Below are 18,326 nucleotides of genomic sequence, written 5' to 3' on the forward strand. Positions count from 1 at the left end.
CCTGGAAGATTTTCTATTTAATAATGACTTAAATAACATTATTAATTTTAATTTAACCCTTTTAAATTTTATCTTTCCAATTAATCTTTTTTTTAAATATTGATGGCTGTAAAGATAATACCGATTTTAAATGATTATATATGTTGGTTCCTTATATTTTTGGATAGAATTTAGTTTGAGCGGGAAAATATTGACACATGGGTACTAATTCTACTACAATAAATAGCCGAGTACGCTACTGTAAAGTAGATTGTGACGAGAAATGTCAAGCTTTCAAGAAGGTATGTTCTCGTATATTTGTTTTCTTTTTCATTTGTTTTGTTGTAATTAAGACTAATTTTATCATACACAATCAGCCATAATGCAGAGCTTTAGCAATGATAACAAGAAGCAACAACAAGAAACTGTTCAAGAAAAGCTTCAACAATTTAAGGTCGAAAAACAAAAGAAAAGACAGAGAGCGTTGGAAACCTGGAAATGGAATGAGGTTGTTGATCTTTTAAGTTCTGAAGATCAAGAGTTGGATGTTAAAGCTGTGGAAACAACTGATACAGCAGATTCAACAGCATTAACAACATCAACCCGACCAACCAAGAGGCCCCGTGTCACAATTCATAAACGAAACAGATTTCATCAGCTTCATGACGAGGAAGATAGTGAAAATCATGTTGTTATGGGTGAAGATGATGTAGTCATGGACACCTAAGTATTTTATTTATTAGAGTTTTCTTCTTAGTGTCGCATTTTAGGGTCTTCTTTCTTAGGATTGTTTTTGTTTAAGTTTTAGGTTGTTTTTTTATTGATTTTTCAGAATTCTAATGGTTATGGAGCAGGTTCTTTTTTTAATGACATTTACTATTTAAAAAAAATATTAAATAACAAACTGTTTGGAATTTATTTTAAACCAAAATTAACAACTATACTTTTTATTTATGGATCTTTATTTGTGTTATTTGTTGGTCAAATAAAAGAAGTATCTCCTCTTAATACTCGACAAAACTATTTATGGGTAATCATATTTGTTGGCAAGTACCACCTGCAATAAAAAAATGATTAGGATATCATAATAAAGGGATGCAAAATAACATTGTACTAACCATTTGGGAGGACAATCCAATAAATGTAAGACAACGCAATAACTAGCAATGTATTATTTGACACTTGTTTCTATCTGTTTTTTGCAATTATTTTTTATTTTTATCTAAAACCCGAAGTACATTGCTAATTATAGCAATAACTAGCCAAGTACATTCAAATTCTTATAATCAGCTATGTTTGGAAACATATTTATTCAAGATGAAATTAGAGTAGGATGTTGTGATATATGATAGCTTATTATAGAATCAAACTTTTATTTTTTATATAACATATTAACATTTTTTAAAGGACGACGCCTAATTGCATAAAACACTGAAAGTAGAATTTGGTAATAGAAAAAAATGACAGTAGGATTCTGTGATTTCTAAAAGTAAATTATATACAGAAAAAAATGAAAGTATGATATTATTTCCATGCTATATTACACAAATTAAATCATTACTACAATAGAGAGTTGTCTTTAATGGCGTTTACAAAAAAGAATTTAGTGGTCAAATTCATCTGTTATATCTAAAATGGTTATATTGATAAGATGTTCTACTCATATTGAGTTGTAGATAAATGACGTTGGTGTAACAGTAAGTAGGTCATTAGAAAATGAAAATAACATATTTTCAGGTTAATTACAAGTAGCTTTTGTTACCAAACAATATTGTTATTTCAGAAAGCACCATGCATTTCAATGTTAAACAGCAAAAAAACGAAAATTGATTTTTTTGTTAAATTAATACGGAAATTTTGATTATTTATTAGATAAAAGGATTATGTATATCCAAATAGATGATGAATTTTCAAAACAATGTTTGAATATTCATGCACATATATATGAATTGCATCTTATCTATTCATAACAAACTTTTAACAGATTATATTAGATTGTATATTTATACTATCCATATCGTAGATGCATTATAGTCTGTCATTGACAAACAAATTTCGTAATTCAGATAAAGAGAGAACACCCTCACCATTTCCACAGTCTGCACATACGTATGTCTTCCATATTCTTAAACTGTATTTTTTACTTACTCATGTATACACAATATTCATTAACTGTGTTTTTCGTTCCACATGCATAAACAACAGGGCTTCTTAACAACGATCTATTCTACAGGCATTAAAAAAATGTATGTTTTTTTTCCATTAGATTATATGTTACTAAAGTAATATGTATTAGCAACGAAGAACTGCATAATTGCTTGTAATTGCTATTGAGTTTAAGTAGTAGTTACACAAAGATTAAGCAATATTATTGTTATTATACTATTAGTTAATTAAGCATATCTGATTGACTAAGAAATTTAGGATTTACTTTTTGAAACCATGAAAATAACACTTACTTGTAAACGTAGCTTTGTTGCAGTTAGTTTCTACCCTTACAAAGTTAATGATTCTCCCTGAAAAAAATCATATATAATAGAAATATTAAACATAATGTACATAATATATATGTATGTATTATGATTGGTAACATGATTTTATATAATAGAATAATCCATACTCCAATTCCAACCTTAATTTATAAAAACAAAATCACCATAAAATCCACAAAGCTAAAGAACAATAAATTTACATTTAAACAACTTCATAAATTTAGTTACCTTTGTTGTATCTCCATGTAACTATCCGACCAATGATCCTCTTCTGATCCCTCGACATCTCGCTCGTAATCACGAATTAAAGCCGACACTTAAAGCCATAAAACCCTCAGTCGAGAGTAATCGAGATGTAATCGATGAATGCATCTCTCAATTTGTAGAAAGCATAACTAGATCTGCAGATATGAATTTAGGGCATAACGAGAGTAATAGAGAAAATACGGTCTTATGGCATTACTGATTTATACAAACGAGGCAAGAGAGAGACGAAGAGTTTCGTCGACTCAAATGGTTGTGTTTAATTCATGAATCGATTCATTTCGTATTCCCCTTTCTGAATGTCGGCTATAAGAATTGAAAAGACAATTTAGGGTTATGTCGGCTGTAAGAATTGAAAAAACAATTTAGGGTTATGTCGGCTTTAGGGTTTGGTAGAAGAACATTACCCTATATTATTATAAAAAAAATAATAATGAATGGTAAATATTCACGCCTTCACAAATTAACGTATGTATAGAAACAATAATTAAAATATATATATTAAGGGAAAAACAGTTTTGATACGTATTATATGAAGTTTTTTTTTATTCTTACATTAAATTAAATATAATAATGTAATGTGAATATTTAAAATATTTCACATAAACATAAAAAAAATTTAGGCTTTTAAATAAAAATCATTTTTTTTTATTATTACATAAAAAGAATAATTTATAAAAATGTTTATATGGTTAAAACAAATTATACAAAACAATACATATTTGTATTTCATACTGAAATGAAAATTTTAGTAATAGATAGTCATACCACTGTTCGAGATTTTTCTGCATTACGACACGTTCACGTATGGTGGAACATATTAGTTGTTCGAGTTTTGTTTGTGTGGGACGACGTTGAACATGATAGACTTCTTATTTGGCTGCTTGATCGCAACGTAAGTATTAATACAATAAAATGAATATGACATTATTTGTTTAATGTTCTATTTATAATTCACATATTGTTATTGTATTACATATCTCAGAGAGACAAAATGATCGCAATTGTCCCACGGGTTTTGAGGTCAATTTTGAACATGAATTTGGTTGGACGCGTTATCTCCTTAAATCATTTCCGAATGGATCATTTTTACAAAGACCACCCAAGATATCAACATTATAAAATTTTCTTTGGCGAGTGGGGTATATTGATAAAGAGTAACACCATTTTTACTCTCTTGGGAAATGATATCGCCAATTCATTTCCAATTTATCCGTTGTGTTCTTCTATCACAAGTCTCACAAGAGATTTTAGCCGTCGAAGAATGTTGATAGGTACATTTCTATATTTGATTATATATATATATATATATATATATATATATATATATATATATATATATATATATATATTGTTTTTTTATATATTTCATACGACAAATTAAATAATACTAAATTTGGTGCATTGTAGATGTCGTTGGAAAAATCGTATGGAGAAGACGAATGAGGCCATTCTATGCATTTGAACTATTTATCCAAAATAAGATGTAAGATTATATATAGATATAGATATATAAAAATATTAATAGTATGCTAATATAATGTATTTTCTTTAAATGCATTAACCAATTATTATTATTATTATTATTATTATTATTATTATTATTATGTTTTTAACAAAATTTAGTTTGAATGAATATGGGGCATACAATAAAGTTGATGTTCAATCACGTACCGATGAGCCTTATGATACAAATGTATCTTGCAATTGTCAATCAATCCATAATTTATGTCTCTAGGGTCAAGTTGGTCCACGAAAATATTTGTAAGTTAACTATGTGCAACATTATATATAGTTTCAATTATTTATAAATAAATTATTTCAGTATATCTTATTAACTGTATAATACATGTCCATACATATAATATTTTGGTTTCAACTGCATTAACCGATGTCACGTTAGATCCAAGAATGCCGGAAGCTGATAGGATTCGAATGAGAGATAGGGAAAATATTTAATTTTTCCATAGTTATTTGTGTGTGTCGTATGTGGTAGTTATTTGTTTGCGGGATTTAAGGTTTTTATTTGTTTTTATAGTTTTTTTGGTATTTATTTGTTTGCGGATTTTGTGATATGGATTTTTGGTGCGTTTTAAGATTATAAATTTTACTTTCTTTGTTTGACAATTTTTACCAAAAGTTGTTATAAAAGTATATGTACTTATTATTATATTGTCATTAGAAGAGTTTGCGATGATGTTTGATGAGAAGGAAATAAACATAATAATAAGGTTGATACTAATTCCAATTATCATTGTAACAATAACATTTAATTCCCAAAAAACTAAAATAATCAATTACACAATGTGCTTTCCATTTGGCTGGATAATGCAATAACTACCAATGTTTGTTTTTTAACTGACACTTGTTTGTTTATGATTTTTGCAATTTATTTTTATTTTTATTCAAAACTCAAAGTACATGGCTATGTCTTGCAATAACTAGCAAAGTACATTCAGTTTACCTACGATTCAATATAATTTTTCCTTTTTTAAAACAAAATGAAGTCAATACTATCTATTTAAGGAGTTTCATTTATACTATTTGTGTGTCGAATATAAATATGCTGTTCTAATGTGTTCAGTTGTTGTTGTCATTAACAGAATATCAAATTCAATCATTTTACATTTTATCTTTCCAATTATAGATTTAATAATAAATGTACAATATCATATATTCTATTTATGCTCAATTAATATAGTAATAAATTTCATATATAAATAATAGTCTTTATAGAATTTGTCATGAAAAAATAAAGTATTTATTATTTTTTGTTGTCGGTTTTACAGTTTGCAATGAGGTTTGATGGTAAAGAAAATAAACATAATAATGTTATTCAAGTTGATACAGAAAATACAAAAGGTATGCTTCGTACGTACAATCGTTATTAGTATTTCATCGTTACATATTTTTCATATAAAAAAATTGTTGCAGAAAAAAGAAAAGCATATAATAAGGCATGTTACGAACGACGAAAAGAGAAAAACAAAATGAGACAAATATCTAACGAAGAAGGAAATAGTCAAAACACAACATATTTGACTAATATGACTACCGTAGATAGAAGTTTAATGGATATTACGAATGCATCTCCTAGAACCGAGAGCAATGTCAATTCGTCAGTACGAGATGAATTGCTAAGTCAAAATTCGACATCAACAAGTTAGTATTTATTTCTTTATAATTTATTTATTTGTTAATTTTTATTTCATTCTTAATACTTTTATTATGTACTTGAATTATCTTATATTTATATTTTTTATTTGAATCAAATGTCTAAAGATCCACAAGGTTGTACCCATGGCAATGCCACTCCATCGGTACAAGATGGTGGCGTTCCGGAGGATCCATATGCTTTTGTTTTTGCCGGTATCCGTAAAAAACATCGTGTGGTGAAGTTCAATGACATATGCAAATATTGTGGAGCAAAACGATTGCAGTTTGAATCTCCTGGTTTTTGTTGCATGAATGGGAAGACAAAGTTGGTAGACTCCTTTATTCCTAACGAATTGCACAGTCTTTTCACCGCAGAAACCGAATTAGGCAAATTGTTTAGAAAAAATATACGTGCGTACAACACCAACTTTTCATTTGCATCAATGGGTGTAGATGTGGATAAATCAATGGCTGACATGACATCTGGGGTATACACTTTTTGTGTGAATGGAGGAATATACCATAGAATCGATCAGTTAGTTCCAAGGAAGAAGGATGAACCTAAGTACTTACAATTGTATTTTTACGATGCCGAAGCTGAGATGTCACATAGACTACAATGGAAAAATCTTGATAAACCAATTGTTGAAATTTTGACTCACGTTCTTGCTACAAACCCATACGTTGCAACATTTCGTAGGCTTGCTGATTTAGGACCGCTCGACAATTACAGAGTCACTTTAAATGCATCGATAGAACTAGACCAGAGAGTGTACAATCGGCCAACCACATCTGAGGTTTGAAATTAATTATGTACACACTTTTTTTAATGAAATGAAACATTTCACGTATTAAATATACCCATGCATTTGACATGCCAGCTTCAATCATATTTTTTCAATAATATACTTTCACAGGTTGCTGGTATTTGGGTTGAAGGTAATGACAACATAACCGCGTATAAAAGAAGTATTATAGTTTATGGGAGGTCTGAAAAACCATCAACAATTCAGTCTTATTGGGCATGTTATGATCCATTGTCTTATCCTCTATTCTTCCCAAATGGTGAGCCTGGATGGCATTATAAAATACCAAGACAAGGAGTTTCGATCAATGAGATTGTTAATGATACCGAAATCATCGAGGAAGATCTAGAAGGTACGCATAGCCATAATTTTTAATCTCGTTTTTGCTCCACAAACATGTACATTGATATAATTTTTTCATCGTCAACATTATGTAGAGACTGATGGAAGAACCGGTAGGAAAACTGTAAGTATGCGGGAGTACTACTGTTATAAGTTGCAGATTCGTTCAAACTTGAACTTAATTATGTTAGGAGGAAGATTATTCCAACAATTTGTGGTAGATATCTACATCAAGATTGAGACTTCGGGTTTGGAATTTTGTAGAAAAAACCAATCCAAAATAAGAGCGGAGTTATACCAAGGTGTTGTGGATTGTATCAATGACGGGGAGGATCAACCAAGTATGGTTGGGCGACGTGTTGTTTTGCCTGCAAGTTTCATTGGAGGCCCTCGTGACATGCGAGGACGGTTTCTTGATGCTATGGCTTTAGTTCAAAATGGCGGGAAACCTGATATATTCCTTACAATAACGTGCAATCCAAATTGGCCTGAAATCCAAAATGAGTTACTTCATTCGCAGACGGCTCAAGATAGACCGGATCTGGTTTCATGAGTTTTTCGTGCTAAGTTACTTGATCTTAAGGAACAACTCTTCAAGAGGCACGTCCTTGGCGAGGTTGGCGCCTATGTTTATGTAATAGAGTTCCAAAAACGTGGTTTGCCACATGCCCATTTTCTCTTGATAATGACACCTGAATGGAAGCTCACCAATACAGACCATTATGACAAGTATGTGTGCGCTGAAATTCCAAACCCGACAAAGTATCTGATACTACACGATCTGGTCAAATCACACATGATCCATGGTCCTTGCGGTACGTTAAACGAAAAATGTTCCTGCATGCAAGGTGATCCACCAACATGTCGTTTTAGATACCCTCGACTATTCAATGAAACTACGACGCAAGGAAAGGATGCATATCCTGTTTATCAAAGGAGAGATACTGGAATTGCGGTGAAAAAACAAGGTATTATGATGGATAATAGATGGGTTGTTCCATATAACCCAAAGTTGTTGATAATGTTCAACTGCCATCTAAATGTAGAGGTTTGCTCGAGTATAACATCCGTCAAATATGTCTTTAAGTATATTTACAAGGGTCATGACAAACAGGTTATCCATATTGATCCAGATGCACAGCCTGTTCTTATCAATGAGATAAAACGTTTTCAAGATGCACGTTATGTCTCTGCTCCGGAAGCAACATGGCGAATTTTTAGTTTTGCTCTTTCTCAAATCCACCCTAATGTGATCACTTTGCAACTGCATCTACCGAACCAACAACTGGTTCGATTTAGTGATGCTGATACAATGACATCCATTGTTGAGAAGGAGAAAGATAAGAGATCAATGTTGACCGCATTTTTCAAGATGAATAAAGAGAACTTGTGCGCAAGAAAGTACTTATACAATGATTTTCCCAAACACTTCACGTGGAGTACCCAATCACGTCTATGGAATCCTCGAAAACAAGCACCAGCGGTAGGTCGTTTGGTTTCTGCTAATCCTGCTGAAGGGGAGCGATACTACTTACGTGTGTTATTATGTCATATTAGGGGCCCTACATGTTTTGAAGATCTATACACAGTCAATGACGTAAGACATCCCACATTTCGAAAAGCGGCTCTTGAAAGAGGGTTAATAGAAACCGATGATAGTTTATCAGAATGTCTTGCAGAGGCATCCCTGTTTCAATTTCCCAGTTCTCTCAGAAGGTTGTTTGCAACGATATTGGTTTTTTGTGATCCTGGAGATGTTCGAAAGTTGTGGAATTCCCACTACAATGCTCTCTCAGAAGATTATAGGCGACAATACGACAATGTTGAACGAGTGCAGAATATGGTCCTCACAGATATCAACATATTCCTACAATCTATGAGTAACAGGCTTGAAAATTTTGATCTTCCCGCTATAAATACAGACTTGAATTTACAATCGGGAGATTTTCGCGAGGTACAAGAAGAGTGCTCTATTGTTGTGGAGCCTGACCATTTGCATGCGCAAGATTTTCTGAATCCTGAACAAAAATATGCGTATGACGAGATCATGAAGCATGTGTGCACTGATTGTCCAGGAGTGTTCTTCATAGATGGTCCTGGTGGAACGGGGAAAACATATCTATACAAAGCTTTACTTGCTAATATCCGCAAACTTGGTCATATTGCACTCGCTACAGCTTCATCGGGTGTTGCAGCTAATAACATGCCTAGGGGGAGGACAGCTCACTCGCGATTAAAAATTCCTCTAAATCCTGAGAATAACTCATTCTGCAACATCCAAAAACAAAGCGGTACCGCTGAACTACTTCGGGTGAGCAAATCATGCATTATAAATTGTACACTGTGAAAAAGAGCAAAAAAGGCTCAAGTTTCCTCTTGGCGTTATCTATGCTTTCTTCCTTTCTTCTGTGGAAAAAATCAATCATCAACACCAAGAACCTGCCCACGACTTTTACAGTTCCTGCCCACGACTTTTACAAGCAGATCAAACAGATACAACTTTCTTCTCTGGACAATACCGATCATCACCAACAGTTGCCAACAACCTTCAAGATTGCATAATCATATGGTACATATACAATCATTACAATCATCTTTTCAGAAAAAAATCAAAATCTATATTAAAATGACGATCAAACATTGATTTTATTTCCTAAAAAGTCTTTTACCTGCAGATCAAAACATTACTAGGGCTGGTACTAAAAGCTTACATAGTTCATCATATCTACGGGTACATTCATAACAACTTAAACTCAATTACTTGAAATTATTATAAAAAATTGTTTTTTCAGGCTTAGATCTATAAATGGGTTTTAATAAAAGATGGGGATTCCACCATGGCTGCAAACACATGAATTATACTTCAAAAATCTACCTGATTATTGCATTGTACTTCTATCTTTATTAAGCACTGTACTTCAAACACTGATAGTGATTTGTTTGATCCTAATAAAGAAGATAATATAAGGGGTAGAAAGAGAATTTTTATACCAAAATCCAGCAGTCATCAATGTATTATTTAATAATTTTTATTTCATTTCATTTTATATATGTTGTATAACTGTTGATTCTATCTTTATTAAGCACTGTACTTCAAACACTGATAATGATTTGTTTGATCCTAATAAAGAAGATAAAATAAGAGGTAGAAAGAGAATTTTTATACCAAAATCCAGCAGTTACCAATGTATTACTTAATAATTTTTCTTTCATTTCATTTTATATATGTTGTATAACTGTTGATTCTAATATTAATATACAAATCAGCTAGAATGAATGTTTAAACCGATGATGAGGTTCACGAACAAGTGGAATGTGTTCAATTCATGTTGAATCAATGGATTATGGAGAGACAGAGGAAAAGAAAGAGAGCATTAGAAAACTGGAAATGGGATGAAGTTATTGATGTTTTGAGTTCCAAAGATCAACCATTGGATGATGAAGCTACAGAAACAGCTGATATAGTTGATTCAACAACACCAACAACATTATCACCACCAATTAAGAGAAACCAAAAAATCAGCAAATTCAGGGTTGAGAATGATGCAGTTAAAGACACTTAAGGTTGAGAATGATGCAGTTAAAGACACTTAAGAGAAGGGATTTTTTATGTTTTAGTATTTCAGTAGATTGTTTAAAATAAGATTGACATTTTCTGGTTTATGGGATGTTTGGTTTGTAAAAATCTATGAGTGATTTTTTAATCTTGATCCAAAAGGTGCCCAAAAGATGGTTAAGCTGATAAAGATCGATTTGTCCAGAAAAGTAATATTTTTGATTATAAAATTATGCAGTTGTATATAGCATAAAGAGTAGTACCTCCTTGTAATCCTCATCAAATCAGATCTCCTTCTCTCATATCCGGGTCATAACAGTTGAGTACTCTTATCTTTTGGTAAATATCACCTGCAATTGAAAAATGATTAGCTACTAAAATATATTACTACTAACATTGACACTTGTTTGTTTCTGTTTTTTGCAATTTTTTTATCCAAAAGACAAAGTCAACCCAACTGTCTATGTACATTCAATTTCCCTAAATATCAATCTTGTATTGATTGATAACCAAAATGAACTACTATACTATATATTTGTGGGACTTCATTTGTGCTATGTCTTGGTCAAATAAAAGCAGTACCTCCTTATAATCCTCAACAAATCTGATCTCCTTCCTTCATATCCAGGTGATTACAATTAAGTAATCACTTCTGTTGTCAAATACCTCCAGCAATAAAAATATGAATAGCTACTAATGTTTGTTTTTTACCTGACACTTATTTGTTTCTGATTTTTGTAATTTATTTTTATTTTTACCCAAAACTCAAAGTACATGGCTATGTTTTGCAATAACTACCAAAGTACATTCAATTTGCCTACAATTCAATATAATTTTTCCTTTTTAAAACCAAAATGAATTTCAATATGCTGCTTTAATGTGTTCAGTTGTTGTTGTGATTAACAAAATATAGAATTCAACCATTTTACATTTTATCTTTCTAATTATAGATTATGTTTTTAACATATTGATACTTGTAGAGTCATTTCTGTTATTAAAATATCAAATAAGTTAGAGTAAATTACACGAATGGTCCCTATTGTTTGGGGTAATTTGCATATTTGGTCCCTAAGTTATTTTTTTAACTCGAAAAGTCCCAATTGTTTGTTTTTGTTGCGTGCTTGGTCCCTGTCTCACCTAAAAAATACTATTTTGCCCTTGATTTTTTATTTTATGTCTACCACATCTTATTTAAATAAATTAAAAAATTAATGGCAAAATAGTCTTTTTAGGTGAGACAGGAACCAAGCACGCAATAAAAACAAACTGTAGGGACCTTTAAGTTAAAAAATAAATTAGGGACCAAACGTGCAAATTACCCCAAACCACAGGGGCCATTCGTGTAATTTACTCAATAAGTTAAATACTTATTTTTTCTCAGAAAAGAATTTTTTTACCGGGAAATTATTGACAGCCTGGAAGATTTTCTATTTAATAATGACTTAAATAACATTATTAATTTTAATTTAACCCTTTTAAATTTTATCTTTCCAATTAATCTTTTTTTTAAATATTGATGGCTGTAAAGATAATACCGATTTTAAATGATTATATATGTTGGTTCCTTATATTTTTGGATAGAATTTAGTTTGAGCGGGAAAATATTGACACATGGGTACTAATTCTACTACAATAAATAGCCGAGTACGCTACTGTAAAGTAGATTGTGACGAGAAATGTCAAGCTTTCAAGAAGGTATGTTCTCGTATATTTGTTTTCTTTTTCATTTGTTTTGTTGTAATTAAGACTAATTTTATCATACACAATCAGCCATAATGCAGAGCTTTAGCAATGATAACAAGAAGCAACAACAAGAAACTGTTCAAGAAAAGCTTCAACAATTTAAGGTCGAAAAACAAAAGAAAAGACAGAGAGCGTTGGAAACCTGGAAATGGAATGAGGTTGTTGATCTTTTAAGTTCTGAAGATCAAGAGTTGGATGTTAAAGCTGTGGAAACAACTGATACAGCAGATTCAACAGCATTAACAACATCAACCCGACCAACCAAGAGGCCCCGTGTCACAATTCATAAACGAAACAGATTTCATCAGCTTCATGACGAGGAAGATAGTGAAAATCATGTTGTTATGGGTGAAGATGATGTAGTCATGGACACCTAAGTATTTTATTTATTAGAGTTTTCTTCTTAGTGTCGCATTTTAGGGTCTTCTTTCTTAGGATTGTTTTTGTTTAAGTTTTAGGTTGTTTTTTTATTGATTTTTCAGAATTCTAATGGTTATGGAGCAGGTTCTTTTTTTAATGACATTTACTATTTAAAAAAAATATTAAATAACAAACTGTTTGGAATTTATTTTAAACCAAAATTAACAACTATACTTTTTATTTATGGATCTTTATTTGTGTTATTTGTTGGTCAAATAAAAGAAGTATCTCCTCTTAATACTCGACAAAACTATTTATGGGTAATCATATTTGTTGGCAAGTACCACCTGCAATAAAAAAATGATTAGGATATCATAATAAAGGGATGCAAAATAACATTGTACTAACCATTTGGGAGGACAATCCAATAAATGTAAGACAACGCAATAACTAGCAATGTATTATTTGACACTTGTTTCTATCTGTTTTTTGCAATTATTTTTTATTTTTATCTAAAACCCGAAGTACATTGCTAATTATAGCAATAACTAGCCAAGTACATTCAAATTCTTATAATCAGCTATGTTTGGAAACATATTTATTCAAGATGAAATTAGAGTAGGATGTTGTGATATATGATAGCTTATTATAGAATCAAACTTTTATTTTTTATATAACATATTAACATTTTTTAAAGGACGACGCCTAATTGCATAAAACACTGAAAGTAGAATTTGGTAATAGAAAAAAATGACAGTAGGATTCTGTGATTTCTAAAAGTAAATTATATACAGAAAAAAATGAAAGTATGATATTATTTCCATGCTATATTACACAAATTAAATCATTACTACAATAGAGAGTTGTCTTTAATGGCGTTTACAAAAAAGAATTTAGTGGTCAAATTCATCTGTTATATCTAAAATGGTTATATTGATAAGATGTTCTACTCATATTGAGTTGTAGATAAATGACGTTGGTGTAACAGTAAGTAGGTCATTAGAAAATGAAAATAACATATTTTCAGGTTAATTACAAGTAGCTTTTGTTACCAAACAATATTGTTATTTCAGAAAGCACCATGCATTTCAATGTTAAACAGCAAAAAAACGAAAATTGATTTTTTTGTTAAATTAATACGGAAATTTTGATTATTTATTAGATAAAAGGATTATGTATATCCAAATAGATGATGAATTTTCAAAACAATGTTTGAATATTCATGCACATATATATGAATTGCATCTTATCTATTCATAACAAACTTTTAACAGATTATATTAGATTGTATATTTATACTATCCATATCGTAGATGCATTATAGTCTGTCATTGACAAACAAATTTCGTAATTCAGATAAAGAGAGAACACCCTCACCATTTCCACAGTCTGCACATACGTATGTCTTCCATATTCTTAAACTGTATTTTTTACTTACTCATGTATACACAATATTCATTAACTGTGTTTTTCGTTCCACATGCATAAACAACAGGGCTTCTTAACAACGATCTATTCTACAGGCATTAAAAAAATGTATGTTTTTTTCCATTAGATTATATGTTACTAAAGTAATATGTATTAGCAACGAAGAACTGCATAATTGCTTGTAATTGCTATTGAGTTTAAGTAGTAGTTACACAAAGATTAAGCAATATTATTGTTATTATACTATTAGTTAATTAAGCATATCTGATTGACTAAGAAATTTAGGATTTACTTTTTGAAACCATGAAAATAACACTTACTTGTAAACGTAGCTTTGTTGCAGTTAGTTTCTACCCTTACAAAGTTAATGATTCTCCCTGAAAAAAATCATATATAATAGAAATATTAAACATAATGTACATAATATATATGTATGTATTATGATTGGTAACATGATTTTATATAATAGAATAATCCATACTCCAATTCCAACCTTAATTTATAAAAACAAAATCACCATAAAATCCACAAAGCTAAAGAACAATAAATTTACATTTAAACAACTTCATAAATTTAGTTACCTTTGTTGTATCTCCATGTAACTATCCGACCAATGATCCTCTTCTGATCCCTCGACATCTCGCTCGTAATCACGAATTAAAGCCGACACTTAAAGCCATAAAACCCTCAGTCGAGAGTAATCGAGATGTAATCGATGAATGCATCTCTCAATTTGTAGAAAGCATAACTAGATCTGCAGATATGAATTTAGGGCATAACGAGAGTAATAGAGAAAATACGGTCTTATGGCATTACTGATTTATACAAACGAGGCAAGAGAGAGACGAAGAGTTTCGTCGACTCAAATGGTTGTGTTTAATTCATGAATCGATTCATTTCGTATTCCCCTTTCTGAATGTCGGCTATAAGAATTGAAAAGACAATTTAGGGTTATGTCGGCTGTAAGAATTGAAAAAACAATTTAGGGTTATGTCGGCTTTAGGGTTTGGTAGAAGAACATTACCCTATATTATTATAAAAAAAATAATAATGAATGGTAAATATTCACGCCTTCACAAATTAACGTATGTATAGAAACAATAATTAAAATATATATATTAAGGGAAAAACAGTTTTGATACGTATTATATGAAGTTTTTTTTTATTCTTACATTAAATTAAATATAATAATGTAATGTGAATATTTAAAATATTTCACATAAACATAAAAAAAATTTAGGCTTTTAAATAAAAATCATTTTTTTTTATTATTACATAAAAAGAATAATTTATAAAAATGTTTATATGGTTAAAACAAATTATACAAAACAATACATATTTGTATTTCATACTGAAATGAAAATTTTAGTAATAGATAGTCATACCACTGTTCGAGATTTTTCTGCATTACGACACGTTCACGTATGGTGGAACATATTAGTTGTTCGAGTTTTGTTTGTGTGGGACGACGTTGAACATGATAGACTTCTTATTTGGCTGCTTGATCGCAACGTAAGTATTAATACAATAAAATGAATATGACATTATTTGTTTAATGTTCTATTTATAATTCACATATTGTTATTGTATTACATATCTCAGAGAGACAAAATGATCGCAATTGTCCCACGGGTTTTGAGGTCAATTTTGAACATGAATTTGGTTGGACGCGTTATCTCCTTAAATCATTTCCGAATGGATCATTTTTACAAAGACCACCCAAGATATCAACATTATAAAATTTTCTTTGGCGAGTGGGGTATATTGATAAAGAGTAACACCATTTTTACTCTCTTGGGAAATGATATCGCCAATTCATTTCCAATTTATCCGTTGTGTTCTTCTATCACAAGTCTCACAAGAGATTTTAGCCGTCGAAGAATGTTGATAGGTACATTTCTATATTTGATTATATATATATATATATATATATATATATATATATATATATATATATATTGTTTTTTTATATATTTCATACGACAAATTAAATAATACTAAATTTGGTGCATTGTAGATGTCGTTGGAAAAATCGTATGGAGAAGACGAATGAGGCCATTCTATGCATTTGAACTATTTATCCAAAATAAGATGTAAGATTATATATAGATATAGATATATAAAAATATTAATAGTATGCTAATATAATGTATTTTCTTTAAATGCATTAACCAATTATTATTATTATTATTATTATTATTATTATTATTATTATGTTTTTAACAAAATTTAGTTTGAATGAATATGGGGCATACAATAAAGTTGATGTTCAATCACGTACCGATGAGCCTTATGATACAAATGTATCTTGCAATTGTCAATCAATCCATAATTTATGTCTCTAGGGTCAAGTTGGTCCACGAAAATATTTGTAAGTTAACTATGTGCAACATTATATATAGTTTCAATTATTTATAAATAAATTATTTCAGTATATCTTATTAACTGTATAATACATGTCCATACAGATAATATTTTGGTTTCAACTGCATTAACCGATGTCACGTTAGATCCAAGAATGCCGGAAGCTGATAGGATTCGAATGAGAGATAGGGAAAATATTTAATTTTTCCATAGTTATTTGTGTGTGTCGTATGTGGTAGTTATTTGTTTGCGGGATTTAAGGTTTTTATTTGTTTTTATAGTTTTTTTGGTATTTATTTGTTTGCGGATTTTGTGATATGGATTTTTGGTGCGTTTTAAGATTATAAATTTTACTTTCTTTGTTTGACAATTTTTACCAAAAGTTGTTATAAAAGTATATGTACTTATTATTATATTGTCATTAGAAGAGTTTGCGATGATGTTTGATGAGAAGGAAATAAACATAATAATAAGGTTGATACTAATTCCAATTATCATTGTAACAATAACATTTAATTCCCAAAAAACTAAAATAATCAATTACACAATGTGCTTTCCATTTGGCTGGATAATGCAATAACTACCAATGTTTGTTTTTTAACTGACACTTGTTTGTTTATGATTTTTGCAATTTATTTTTATTTTTATTCAAAACTCAAAGTACATGGCTATGTCTTGCAATAACTAGCAAAGTACATTCAGTTTACCTACGATTCAATATAATTTTTCCTTTTTTAAAACAAAATGAAGTCAATACTATCTATTTAAGGAGTTTCATTTATACTATTTGTGTGTCGAATATAAATATGTTGTTCTAATGTGTTCAGTTGTTGTTGTCATTAACAGAATATCAAATTCAATCATTTTACATTTTATCTTTCCAATTATAGATTTAATAATAAATGTACAATATCATATATTCTATTTATGCTCAATTAATATAGTAATAAATTTCATATATAAATAATAGTCTTTATAGAATTTGTCATGAAAAAATAAAGTATTTATTATTTTTTGTTGTCGGTTTTACAGTTTGCAATGAGGTTTGATGGTAAAGAAAATAAACATAATAATGTTATTCAAGTTGATACAGAAAATACAAAAGGTATGCTTCGTACGTACAATCGTTATTAGTATTTCATCGTTACATATTTTTCATATAAAAAAATTGTTGCAGAAAAAAGAAAAGCATATAATAAGGCATGTTACGAACGACGAAAAGAGAAAAACAAAATGAGACAAATATCTAACGAAGAAGGAAATAGTCAAAACACAACATATTTGACTAATATGACTACCGTAGATAGAAGTTTAATGGATATTACGAATGCATCTCCTAGAACCGAGAGCAATGTCAATTCGTCAGTACGAGATGAATTGCTAAGTCAAAATTCGACATCAACAAGTTAGTATTTATTTCTTTATAATTTATTTATTTGTTAATTTTTATTTCATTCTTAATACTTTTATTATGTACTTGAATTATCTTATATTTATATTTTTTATTTGAATCAAATGTCTAAAGATCCACAAGGTTGTACCCATGGCAATGCCACTCCATCGGTACAAGATGGTGGCGTTCCGGAGGATCCATATGCTTTTGTTTTTGCCGGTATCCGTAAAAAACATCGTGTGGTGAAGTTCAATGACATATGCAAATATTGTGGAGCAAAACGATTGCAGTTTGAATCTCCTGGTTTTTGTTGCATGAATGGGAAGACAAAGTTGGTAGACTCCTTTATTCCTAACGAATTGCACAGTCTTTTCACCGCAGAAACCGAATTAGGCAAATTGTTTAGAAAAAATATACGTGCGTACAACACCAACTTTTCATTT

General features: G+C 30.1%; 3 protein-coding genes and 4 long non-coding RNA genes across 8 annotated transcripts; 4 read left to right on the plus strand and 3 right to left on the minus strand.

The window, feature by feature from the left end:
• Positions 1 to 262: 262 nt before the first annotated feature.
• LOC145167468 (uncharacterized) lies at positions 263 to 853 on the plus strand. The gene is made up of 2 exons (XM_079086687.1): positions 263 to 281; positions 357 to 853. Exons 1-2 carry the CDS (start codon positions 263 to 265, stop codon positions 704 to 706), a joined length of 369 nt encoding a protein of 122 aa, XP_078942813.1. The 3' UTR covers positions 707 to 853.
• Positions 854 to 965: 112 nt separating this feature from the next.
• LOC145167469 (uncharacterized) lies at positions 966 to 2,877 on the minus strand. The gene is made up of 3 exons (XR_013741179.1): positions 2,700 to 2,877; positions 2,439 to 2,495; positions 966 to 1,036 (listed from the first exon to the last, which is right to left on the minus strand). It is a non-coding gene; the product is annotated as an uncharacterized LOC145167469 (long non-coding RNA).
• A 4,847-nt stretch (positions 2,878 to 7,724) lies between these two features.
• On the plus strand, positions 7,725 to 9,386 carry LOC145164810 (uncharacterized). The gene has a single exon (XM_079083483.1). It carries the CDS (start codon positions 7,725 to 7,727, stop codon positions 9,384 to 9,386), a length of 1,662 nt encoding a protein of 553 aa, XP_078939609.1.
• Positions 9,387 to 9,471: 85 nt separating this feature from the next.
• LOC145167474 (uncharacterized) lies at positions 9,472 to 10,791 on the plus strand. 2 transcript variants are annotated; one of them, XR_013741185.1, is made up of 4 exons: positions 9,472 to 9,608; positions 9,715 to 9,770; positions 10,307 to 10,572; positions 10,604 to 10,791. It is a non-coding gene; the product is annotated as an uncharacterized LOC145167474 (long non-coding RNA). The 2 variants fall into 2 exon arrangements; XR_013741184.1 differs by having other exon boundaries at positions 9,481 to 9,608; positions 9,701 to 9,770.
• LOC145167475 (uncharacterized) lies at positions 9,478 to 11,743 on the minus strand. The gene is made up of 5 exons (XR_013741186.1): positions 11,178 to 11,743; positions 10,859 to 10,945; positions 9,915 to 9,985; positions 9,709 to 9,764; positions 9,478 to 9,585 (listed from the first exon to the last, which is right to left on the minus strand). It is a non-coding gene; the product is annotated as an uncharacterized LOC145167475 (long non-coding RNA).
• Positions 11,744 to 12,271: 528 nt separating this feature from the next.
• On the plus strand, positions 12,272 to 12,862 carry LOC145167472 (uncharacterized). The gene is made up of 2 exons (XM_079086688.1): positions 12,272 to 12,290; positions 12,366 to 12,862. The coding sequence occupies exons 1-2, from the start codon at positions 12,272 to 12,274 to the stop codon at positions 12,713 to 12,715; spliced, it is 369 nt and encodes a 122-aa protein (XP_078942814.1). The 3' UTR covers positions 12,716 to 12,862.
• Positions 12,863 to 12,967: 105 nt separating this feature from the next.
• On the minus strand, positions 12,968 to 14,883 carry LOC145167473 (uncharacterized). The gene is made up of 3 exons (XR_013741183.1): positions 14,708 to 14,883; positions 14,447 to 14,503; positions 12,968 to 13,045 (listed from the first exon to the last, which is right to left on the minus strand). It is a non-coding gene; the product is annotated as an uncharacterized LOC145167473 (long non-coding RNA).
• Positions 14,884 to 18,326: the final 3,443 nt, after the last annotated feature.

Source organism: Lactuca virosa, chromosome 3, assembly GCF_052849685.1.
Source record: "Lactuca virosa cultivar CGN04683 chromosome 3, Lactuca_virosa_CGN04683_v6, whole genome shotgun sequence".
In the NCBI taxonomy this organism is placed as follows: domain Eukaryota; kingdom Viridiplantae; phylum Streptophyta; class Magnoliopsida; order Asterales; family Asteraceae; genus Lactuca; species Lactuca virosa.

Coding starts and splice junctions, on each gene's coding strand:
- LOC145164810 (XM_079083483.1), top strand. CDS start 7,725: ATGACACCTGAATGGAAGCTCACCAATACAGACCATTATGACAAGTAT.